Source organism: Atractosteus spatula, chromosome 1 (assembly GCF_055471065.1).
Source record: "Atractosteus spatula isolate fAtrSpa1 chromosome 1, fAtrSpa1.hap1, whole genome shotgun sequence".
Taxonomy (NCBI): Eukaryota; Metazoa; Chordata; class Actinopteri; order Semionotiformes; family Lepisosteidae; genus Atractosteus; species Atractosteus spatula.
Window position 1 is genome coordinate 16328166 of NC_142706.1, and position 12034 is coordinate 16340199.

At 37.7% G+C, this 12034-nt stretch overlaps 1 protein-coding gene across 1 annotated transcript in view; it reads right to left on the reverse strand.

Annotated features, from left to right (window-relative positions):
- Positions 1-3891: 3891 nt before the first annotated feature.
- The window catches only part of adgra3 (adhesion G protein-coupled receptor A3), a 49527-nt gene continuing 41384 nt past the window's right edge, over positions 3892-12034 (reverse strand). The window contains exons 14-19 of the mRNA XM_088922347.1: positions 11577-11785; positions 10844-10968; positions 10485-10608; positions 9336-9481; positions 6310-6405; positions 3892-5571 (exon numbers count right to left, since the gene is read on the reverse strand). Of these exons, the coding sequence (XP_088778473.1) occupies positions 4287-5571; positions 6310-6405; positions 9336-9481; positions 10485-10608; positions 10844-10968; positions 11577-11785 (1985 nt within the window). The 3' untranslated portion in view covers positions 3892-4286. The remainder of the gene's footprint in view (positions 5572-6309; positions 6406-9335; positions 9482-10484; positions 10609-10843; positions 10969-11576; positions 11786-12034) is intronic.

The following is a 12034-nucleotide window of genomic DNA, read 5'->3' on the forward strand; positions in this document are numbered from 1 at the left end:
AAGGCTCACATGGCACCCAGGTCAAGTATTGGCTGCCTTGTCCTGCTCCTTTGCCTGAAATTGTGGAAACTGCAACACTAGTCTGAAAGAAGCTTCTGTACTGCCATCATTTATGATCTTTACACATACTTTTTATGTGAATGCTCATAGATTAAAAAAATACATTTTTTTAAATTAATATTTTATTTACCATGCAGAACTACTCCGAGACCTTTCTAAGTTTTTGTTGGAATCGAGCTGCCATTCAACATCTGTTATGATATTAAAAAAAAGAATATTTGCATAGAACTAGGATGAAAGATTCTTTCAACAGCAAAAAAAAAATCTGGAGCTGACAAACACAAAGTACACAAACACCTTGCAATTTGTTTCACAGAGGATATAGGACATGCCCTTTATCTGCTAGCAGCGATGAAAGCTCAGACATCTCTCCCTATGCCTTGCTCCCAGCCTTAACTCCTGCCAGTTTATACTATTTGAGAACACCAAGAACAATTGTGTGAATGTTTCATTTTATGTGTAAAGCAGTGAGGATTTTCTTTGCATTGACCATCTGAGGGATGGAAGTAAAAGACTTAGGGATGGATGTAGTTTCATTGTTCTATGATTCCTGTGACCTTTCAGGAACAATCTTTCTGTGTATGATACTTCACTTGCAAACCCAGATGCATCTTGATATTTGTTTTTGATAATGTTGCTAAACGACCAGGTTTTTTATCAGTTGCGTAACTTTTAAAATAGACATGTGACAGTATGCTCTCTAGAGATGGCCTTCTGCATTATTTTAGCAGAACTTTTCTTTGCCTATTCAAACAGAGCAGTGGCTTGCCGATATGGAAACTAAATTATGTCTACTAGTACAGCAGTTCAGCTCTATTTTGGAATAAGAAGATCACTAATTCTAGATTTTCTCTGTGAATTAAAGTTAGAATATTACATTAATGAGAAACCTTTTAACTGTTTCTGACAGTTTTATTCTTGAAGGCAACAAGCTATTCTGGTAACATCTACTTCTCTTCCATTATCCTGTGGATTATATAATAGGAGGGTGACACAGTGTTTAGCATTGCTGCCTTGCAGCACTGGGGCCATGGGTTCAATCCCTAGGGTGTTACCTGTGTGGAGTATGTATATTCTCCACATGTTCATGTGTACCTCCTTTGGGTGCTCCGATTTCCACCCACAGTGCAAAGGCACTGGTAGGTCAATTGGTTTCGTTTCTGTGTGCGTTTTGCGATGAACTGATCTCCCATCCAGGGTGTATCCTGCCTTGTGCCCCAGGATAGGCTCCAGCTCCCCCGTGACCCTGTATTGGATAAAATAGTTAGAAAATGGATGGATTATATAATAGCAAGCCATTTCATACAATACAAATTAGAAAGGATACCGAAAAGGAAAGCATCTGGAAAGCACAGTGGTTTTTCATTTGCCTGAGAGGGGTGTGCTAAATTATGTTATGGGGTTAAACTAGTTTCTATTTGTTAACTGTTCCTGAATTGCGGATAACAAATTTTCACAACCATGGTTCTCAAACATCTACAGCAACACAGAAAAAGCTCTTAAAGGATTACATTTCTATAACATATGTGGGGAAAACATGAATGGGCTATCTAATTCCTTTTTAAACGTGTTAAATTTTAATGAAGCAATAGCATAACATCATTCTATTCTGACCTAAGGGGATTACATTCCAAAGTATAGCCCAACATTTCCGAAATCTCCTAAAACTCCTGTTGAGAGGAAACAGGGGTGATAGGTACTTTAAAAGCAGATGCTATGCAACATGCACAAAATTAATCTATAATAAATATAGGGTATACATAAATCACACAGATTATCTCATATAAACGTCAGGGAGTGCTGAGAGTGAATCACAGATCACTAATGTCTAAGCCCCTGTGACAAACTACTAGCCACCAGATGGCTGCTGAATAAAACTAAATCTGAATTTAAAACAAAGCAGTTGAGGAAAGGATTTTTTCAAAAGGCCCTGTAAACAATGCAACATCTACCAAAGCTTACTTAGTAAATAAATGTATTGGAGGATTAACCTTACCTGGGTGACCAGCAAGTCTACGTTCATCATGTTAACAGTGAAAGTGTTCTGCAGCAATACGACCATTTCAAGCTGTGATGGATGCCAGACTTGACCTTGCGGCCTTCTGTGAGGTGAACAATTATTTTAGAATTCATAATTAATATTAAATTAATTAGTATTAAAATTTGCTGGATATCAGCTTTTTTGAGATTGATTTAAAGTATTTTAATTCATGTGTAAACCTCGGGTTAGATGCGACTTCATTCACAGAAAATCAACTGCCTTAAAATGCCTCTGGTTTCTTGAATGTAGACAGTTTAAGCTTCTTTAATTATAATTATATCAAGGCAACCAGTTCCACCCAAACCAGAACTGTAATCTGGCCTGCCACTTATCTTTTTCTGGAACCCATCATATTGGACCCTATTTCTAAGAGGATTAATTTCCAACACAGCTCCTCATCAATATTATTAACCTTTGGGGCTTTACTTGCATCAAGCAGAAATGCAACTTCTTAAAGAAGTAGTGAGGAAGTCTGAGCTCATTCTCTTCAAACTGATACTAACAGGGCTAATCTACCAGGGGTATCGAGTTTTTGGAATGACTGATGGCAAATTTCATCCTGAAAGGTTAAGGAAAGAAACGAGAAAGAAAAATGCTGTTTCTCTCCTTACCTTTCAGCATGGAATAAAACTTTACCTGTTCCTTTGCAGCCCACCCATGCTGGTGCAGCTACCTACATGTTGGTAAATGTGCCATGTTAAATCTTGTGTTCTGCCAGTTCCTTAGGAAATAAACATCCAAAAATTCATTAATTATTCCCCAATCAAGATTGGGGACCATTAATTAAAATCCTTGGCTTGACTTTCGAGGAATTTGAAACACATTAGGTTATCTGAATGATGCATAAAAGGGAGCTGTGTTTAAGACTATCAAAATCAATATCTGCTTAGGTCACTCAATATAAAGAGCAGGCAATTTAATAACCCTTGTAATGACATGACTGTGAAAAGCATTTTTTAAAGGTCGGGCATAATCCTGAAGTCACAGAACTCAGAAATAAATAAAATAATGTGATACAATAATGCAGATCTATGCAATTAAAATATTAACAGCAAAATTTAACACGGTCACAGTTGTGGAGCTTTCTTCAGGTGTGAGAAGAGAGGGTTGTCACTAGCAATCAAAGACAGAGCAATTTCATATCATACTATGCAAGTTGGCAGCCACATTCCTTTTTCTAGTGTGCATTCATTGATTTTGTTCCCTTCCAAGTTTGAGAAAATGTGTGCATTTAAAACTTAAAAAGATAACACCAATTATCTTCCTTACACAGCACTCCAAGTAACCACAGTGTTGACATAAATATAACTTATTATATTTATTCCCAGATTTCCACCAAATAAGGATGATGGGTCTTGACAAATTGTCTCGACTGACCTTGGCCCCAATTAAATACAGGACAGTATAACACATAACAACTATAACTCATTATTTTAGTTTTGACATGTATACATTTCATATGTTTTCTACTCTTATAATTGTCGTAGTCACAGGCTTTTTGATGAAGTGTTTTTTTTCCCTCTCCTCTTTAAGAGTAGATTGACCCTAATGGTAAGGATCAGAGAGAGGGCTGGTGGGGGGAGAGTGTTTCATTCCTGTTTCCTATTGCTGTTTTCAGAGTGTATAAAAAGAAACATTTCAAATATATATATATAATAATAGGAGTCCTATAATTGTAAACATCTCCAATTGACTAGCTGTCTTTGGAAAAGTTCTGATAACTTCAGATACTTTAGACCAACAAGTCCTTGTCATTACTCTGTCAAGTGATGCAGTAGTCCTGAGTTTAACTGCAATTGAACACATTCTGTTTATTATGAAAAAAGAAATGACTAGCCCCCATTATACTCACAGGGCAACAGCACGAATCATGCAGTATCACATATAAAAATTACAAAATTCAAATAGTATATTAAACAGGATCCGACAATATAAAAAATAGACAATTTACAAGTGTGATAAACGTGCCCTCGTACAATCAAGTGTGACTTGACTCATTTTCACACCCTTATCATTTTACTGAAATATACAAGCATGACAGCTTCACGTACTGAATCATCATGACTTTTTATACATTAAATATTTTAGACACCTGCAGAACACTTAAACAGTGATTAAAGCTCGAAATAATGTATTTCACAGTTCAGGGAATAGTAAATAGGGTGGTATTAAAAAGGAATGATCACTACACAGTAGTTTCATGTTTCCATAAGCCAGTCCTTATATTGCCAGTGTTATCTGCATTGATTAATGGCACATTTTGCCCACTGTCTTTAAGTGGTCCATTCTGACTAGCCAAATTCAGGCCATATGACTTCTGGCTCTCAATTTCAAGGATTGGTTGCTTTAAGCTGTCTTTGCTTGTGTCTGATATTCCACAGCCCACTTCCCCTGTGCCGCCACCTCCTCCTTTATCAGTGCTCCTGCTGCGTCTGGGCATTGTGGTGCTGGCATCGCTGCTGTCCTGCTGGAACTGGTTCTGGTGCCGCTCTCTGTAGGCCAAGTAGGCGGCTCGGCGGTTTCTCGTGTGGCTGTCATAGCTGCTGTGACGGTTTCTATGGAAGCCATTTTGTACGCTCCCTTCCACGCTGGTGGGAACATCGTAGGCATACTCTCTCAGCACCGTCAGCCTGCTGGCTCGGTGGGCTCTAGTCCTGTTTTTATGGTGCCTGCCCGGGTGCCCATTTGGACGGAACTGAACCTCAACTGGTGCAATGTGCATTTTAATTTCATTGTCCAACGAATGCTCTGTCAGGCTGTTATCCACCTGGGCTGCCCCATTGCTATGAGCAGGATTTGGCTTGCACTGAGCCGCCTCAACCTGCAGATTAGTCAGCTTGCAGCCCTGGGAGGAATTTTTAACGCTGGACGCGCTCTTGTTCGTGCAAGAGGATTCAGCGCTGCTGTTAGCACATTTAGGAGCCTCACCATTCCCGCTGCTTGAACCCACTGGAGGAGCATTCACTTGCACAGAATAAGTGCTTCTCCCAGGACAGCAGGCAGAGATCCAATAACGGCGCATGTCTTCTCTGTTGACACAGTGGTGGACCACTAAAAAGGCACCCAGGCCCAATGCCACCACCCCAAAAAGACAGCTGAAGATGAGGTCTACTGGGTAATCCTGCGAGACCGACACAGCCCCAAAAACCCACAAAGCCACAAACAGCAGCAGGGTCAAGCTAGTACCAAACAGCTGTGCTGGGAAAGTGTGCTCATTCTCCAGGGCTGACAGAGAGACGGCCGAGTAATTGCCCTGGGAGATGGACAGAGAGTCATTGAGGTTGGTCTCTCCGTGCTCGTTGGTTGCCAAGCGCTGCTGCTCCTCTGCTGGCTCCTTGAGCTCATACTTCCTTTCGGGGTGCCGTTTTAGTTGGATGAAGATACTAAGAAAATACATACAGTTTATGAAGATGATGAATCCCGCTGGGCCATAGAACGCGCCAAGGCTGGGCTCCCATGCCATCCAACAGCTGAAAGATTGAAGTTTAAAAATTACATTTTTGTGAAAGACAATTTGATGGTGTCCACAATCTAATGAACCAGCCTTCTTTGGTTTAATAGATATATGAGAACTTCAGGTTGGAATGGCGATTTAATATTTATAATGTTATGTATGATCATTGTTATAGTGTGAACTGGAAGAATCAATAGCCAAAACTGAGGGTGAGCAAAAACAAAACACATTAAGGTCATACTAAAGTATGCACTCTAAAATATGGTACATATACTGTTTTACAATTTTTTTAATAATACCACAACTGTTATTAAATCTTGAGATGATTCATTGATTTTTCTGTACAATGGAAAAGAGTTTCAATCAAATACTTCTACACTGCAGATATAAAATTGCTATTTGCTGTTATGTAACTGTGAACAGCTGTCACGTCAAAGATGAACAGCTTTAGAAACAGCAGTTGCAAGCAAGTAAAGTGAGATCTATAAATAGACAGCCATAATTAGTTTAGTGGCACTTATGATGGAAAACAGCACACTTTAATATAGCTCTAAGAAATTCAAAGATGCCATGTCCATCTTGAGGCAAACACTTCCCTATTGAAATTTCTGAGAAATGTAGTGAAAAACAAGGTTTTGTTCCTGAAAGCACTACAGACCAGTTGATAAATGAAGGCTTCTACAACAACACAAAGCAGCAGACAATCTTACTAAAGGAATTCATCTTTACTTATTAAATGAACTACTGTGCTTACTATAGTGCGTTCACTTGGCTTCCATAATTTTTTATATTTGCTGCAGCGGTTATTCCACAGACAATGACAGGAATTCCTCCACCTATTAGGTAAAACCTGCAAGAAGAAGATAAAGTAGCATTAATTTAATCCACGGTAACACAGAGATTCCCTTTCTCATCATTAATTCGAATCATACAGGAATGAGCCCTACACGTACCACACGTTTTTGAGGGTGATGAAAAAGACACAGTTTAGTAATATCATTAATGTGCTAGGAAATCAATTTAGGCAATTCAATTTAGACAAAAAATAAAGTTTAATATCTTACGGCAAGACCAATTCATATATATTGAAAATCAACAAGTAGTTAACTAAGATGAAATATGTATAGACCCCATGGATGAATGTGCATCAGTCTAGCATTGCCAGTTTGAAGAGAGAGATAATTCAACAACCCTTAAAATATGTCATCAGCTCTTAAATATTAACTCAAGTTAATCATGCACACATAACCAAAACACTGCCATGTCACTAAAGTCTTAACATTTTCCAAAAGAACAACATAAAGCTATTTTTCACACATGTCGAAATTTTTGCTTGAATAACCATGTCAACACTCAGTACAAGATGGCATGCTTTTGTGTCCGTGTTCCAACACTGTAGACAGGTGATTTCCAAATGCAGGATCATGAGCTACCAAAAGACTGCAGGAAGATTCCCTATGGATTATGTCTGAGCATTCCTTTTTCATAATGGGCACTGAGACAGTAACACTCAAAGGATCCAAATTGCTTAAACAGCAAAGTGAGATGTTAAAACGTGCGTGTGACTATGTTTGTTCATTTGTCTTTGTAAGAGAAAAATTGGATTATTATTAAACTTTGCTTTTAACATAGACCATTTTCTTAAAAGAGTATCTCTGAATAAAGAACCCTGTAAATCAAACACCAAAAAAGATGCATGCTGTGAAGCGTGTAATATGGAAGTATGAGAAATTTAAAATTGTGAGGTATTGGTCTCATTGCTAATCTAAATTCACAAAATCTGACGTTGTTTGGAGACATTACAAATGGATCAATGAAGCCTTCAAAACACTAGTATTTGTATTCCAGACATCCTCATTTGCTGGATAAATCAGTGCTTTTTAGAAACCTGAAAGAATCTGAATTCTGCAAGTGTGCGAGTATGTATTAAAAGAATCAGTCATCATAACAGTAAAAAGTTATACTCTCTCAGAGCATATTAGTTTCACAACTGGAGAGAAACATCTAGTAGCAATAGAACCCGTCATAAATTTAGCTGTCTAGGGCTTCTGTCGAACTAACCACAAAACACAGCAAAAAAAACAAAACAAAGATATGCCTTTTGATTAACAAAATGTAGCTCATGGAGCGGACTGAAACTTGCAATAAATACATCCAGCAACTGGACAAAGCAACAGATGTTTCTGGAAAAGAATGTTTAAGTCGCGTTTGTGCAGTGTCTCTGAGAAGGGAGACTTTCTTTCATTAAGAAACAGATCGACAAAACTTTCCGGGTTCAAATTCATGTCATAGGGAAGAAAAAGAAATGGCTGTGGCTATCTCTATAAATACAACAGTATACTTGGTCAAGTAAGACCTTTAAAACAATGCAGTTATCAGCTTCACAAGCATTTGGTTGGAGGTAAAAATCAACGACCGTGCAATGTAACAAAAAGCCACATTTTGAACCACCTACCTGTGCTTTTCCTCAATAACATCAATTACCACAAAACTCCAAAAAACAGACTTTCTCAAAGCTGCTCAACAAATTGAAAATGTGTACAAATCAACCCAAGGACATCCTTTATACTCATGGCAGTATGGAAATCAAGTAATATGCTCACTGTTTCTTTTGTTTGTGAAAACGTGGGTGGCTTTGGTTTAATTACACATTACTATTTGACTGTTTTTTGTTGGATAGTATTATGATGATAATCACTACTTTATAACATTTATGTAAACTTTGGCACTGTGCGTATACATGTACACGTATGGACATCTGGTTTCTGGTATTTATATTAAAACAATATCTACTGCTAGACAAATATTAAAAATGGAAAACTAGATTACTCCAGGAAATTCCTGTGCATCACTGCTATATTCATATTTATAGTAAATATATACACTCTGTGCAATACTGTAATGTAGTAATCTTCTTACTTAATCTGTGAACTACTGACCCAAAGTAGTTAATAACAGTGAATAACCATCTGTTAAAATAATATCATAATGAATAACCCCGAGGAGTTGCTTTGAATGAATTAGCAGTGGAAAGACTCAGATGTGAGTCATTTATAACTTCTGTTCATATTTTCAAACCATTAAGTCTACTATGTTACTGAGCAAATCAATGTTTTAAGCTTAAAGAAAATTATTAACGCAGCACATTTTTTATCACAAACCTATATATTTACATCACATATTTTCTCCCATGTATTTGTTCTATATAAACAAAAAATGAAGACGTGTAGGGTGTAGTTAACGGAGTCTAAGTGCTTGTTTATGAGAGCTTGTCTTTTTTTTTTACCCAGACAACTAAAACCCATATTTTAAGAAGTGTAGCTGTGTTATAAAACACAACAATCTTTTCCACTTTTTTTCAGTTTTAAATAGATGCAAAAACCCAGCCTCTGTGAGTACTTGGCATTACTAACAAGAATATAATTCTCAAGAATGATCATTACTGACATCTTGTGGTCAAAGACATTCTGCACTAAGAATAGCCTTTTCAGCTCACCATGTTTACATGCAGAGAATAAACTGAATATTAGAGTTTCTTTTATTGTGCCTAGTCAAGAGGGAGTTCAGAATAGCTATTTACATAAGGTGAGGAACAGCAGCTCCAAATGCATTCAGTATTTACATAATTTTTCCCCATCGCAAAAGGCCCTGCGACTAAACTCGACATATTTTGCAGTTTGAGCGTTTCATTCCCGTGAAGTGCTCAGAAAAGTGTTTCGACACTCCGACACGGAGGAGAACGCAGCGACTGCTTGGTCACAGCTCGATCAGCGGTCGTACCGGAGCATGGGCCTCGGTGGGGGAGGGGGCTCGTCCAGGTCCTCGCACCTCTTCGCCTTCCGGGTCACCTGCTTGTAGATGTTCCTGGCCATCACGCCCACCCACAGCAAAGTGGCCAGTGTGGAGTAATGCAGAATGATCCCCACCTGAGGAAAATGACTGAGTTATAATCGAGTCACAATTACCCACGTCAAGAGCAGATGAATTCATTTTTGATGAAATTTTGTGTGGTTCAAACGGTGATCCTAATTGAATTTAAATATTCCAGATAGTTAACTGCATGAAGTATGCACATACAGTACCACTTAGATACCACTTTATACCAATTTTACAAGCTAACCAAATACTGACAATAGATACTGTATATAAGATCTGCATTCAATTGCTTATCTGGCTTGCATTAAGTAATTCAGTGTTAACCTGCACAAACTCTTAATGACTTCTAAGTGCTGTCAGATTTTCTGCTATAAAGGAGCCTAGAAAATAGAATTTTCCAGATATTTCTCTTAACTTCTATAATAAACATTTCATTAAACATTTACTGTTACATATGTGCAAAACATTCACCGACAAACAGCACTGACAACACAGCATGTAATTTAATTATAATTACTACCCGCAGAAACAATCTGAGAAGTGAATATAGAAGTATAAATAATAGTATAATATTCTAAACATGAATCTTTACTTGCATCCAATTTATGCGCTGTAGAAAATAGTGCGCTATTTGTCCTGTTATATTTTCTTGTTATCATTGCTGTCAAATACGTGTCTTCCCCACCTAAAAAGATGACATTTCAGCTTCCCTTAATAGATTTCCCTTTTCTGCAAACTGTTAAAAAACTGGTAAGCAAATTTATTGAATAGCAAAATTAAGCAAAATAATAGCTTGAATTAATAATAAATTAATAATAATAATAATAAATAAATAATAATAAATCTCATTGAAAAGAATAAAAGTTGGTACATAGTTATCCACAGGAATAAAGATTTCTTTGGTGACATTTTTCTAACAAGATCTTACAATCTGTATCTTATGATATAAAGGGTGTGAATAGTGAGGCACACTGAAGGGTTTTACCAGTTCCCATTATTTTCTCAAATGCCATGCATCATCAAGATTCTGAAACAAAATAAAATGCAACTTACCGCCTGGCAAATGCTCGTGTTGCGCATCTGATTAATGCCTCCGATAAATACCACGCAAGTCAGGAGAATGTGAAAGCACAGATTAACAAGCATGTGCCAGCACTTGCGGCTGATTCGGACAGACCTGGAAAATCAAAGCACAGTAACGAACAAGGTGGAAACAAAATCCTTGGAAAATCTTGGATTGTCAAATTCTATAACACAAAAATAAACAGTTTTAAAAAAGCCTTAATTCTTTATTAACCCTGGCAAAACTAGACAGTTCCTTAAGGGATTTATTCCGGATTATCCTTGCTTGACTCTTGTAAGATAGACTGCAGAAGGTGAATAATCAGATACTTCAACTATATTTGACTTACCTGTGATGGTACACGTAGCTAACAATTATTGTCAGCAGACACAGCAGAAGTATCACAGCAGTAGCGTAGATGACTGGATGAAGCAGCTCAGTTGTTAAGGTGAAGTACTCTCCGCCACTTAGGTCCTAAAAAAAACACACAACACCCCACAATTCAATCTATTTTGCGGGGTTGTAAAAAAAGGACTACGCCATCCTATTATTTGCTTAGGGTTTCAAAAAGCTGAGGACAATGCAAGCCAGAAAACCCCTTTGCAGAAGGAGACAGGTTGGGTGGCAGAGCCATAAAAAAAAACTTACAGTGAATTTTACACCATACTTTAAAAGCTCCCTCCCTAAATAGAACCATAACATCAAAATTAGGTCAGGATTTCTTGCTTTTCCGATTCATCCGAGCTAAAATATATTCAATTAAGAACACGTGAGAAAAGAAAAAAAACATTCATATTGAAGGTTTTCTTTTAACCAGATTTAATCTGCTGCACTGTGCATTTAACGTGATAGATTTGCACATATGATCGAATGACAGGCACATTTAACTTAAGATAAAGAACAGAAATACTACGTTAAATATGAAATTATGAAATTATGAAATTAGCCATGCTCTGAAAGAAACATAATTATATTAAAATAAGCTAGTTATTATATATGAGAAGTAAAATAGAAATCTGAAAGAAACATTAGATGTAATGGTCTAATACCAAACGGTGGTTTATCAATTCATTTTTCTTTACCATTAGCACTGCATAGTTGTTGAGTGAACTGCAGGAAATAGTGGTGAAGTTGTCATCAGAGAAGAGGATGCGGCAGTCTTCCGACTCCCAGCCCCCCTGTCCGTTGAGGAGGCTGAAGTTCCAGTAAGCCGCTACCGCATCCACACCATGGGCAAACCGCCGCAGGGTGGCATTCACAGGGTTCCGCAGGTTTTTCAGAGGATACCCATCTGCAGAATAAAATTACACTGAAAATCCCTGTTCTCGCAGCCACTGGGAACCATCTGCATGTACCGGGTTTTAGTTCAACATCTCCGTTTTCAACACTTTAAACTCTGGTCAAAGGTGTATTTTTTTTTCCCCACAAGCAGTCATTGCGTTCGTCCGAACATCACTCGTGTTAGAACCATCAAAGATAAGCAGGTGCGGTCTTGTCCAAAATGTTTGGAAAAGCAAATGAAAAAGCCACTTCTCTGCTG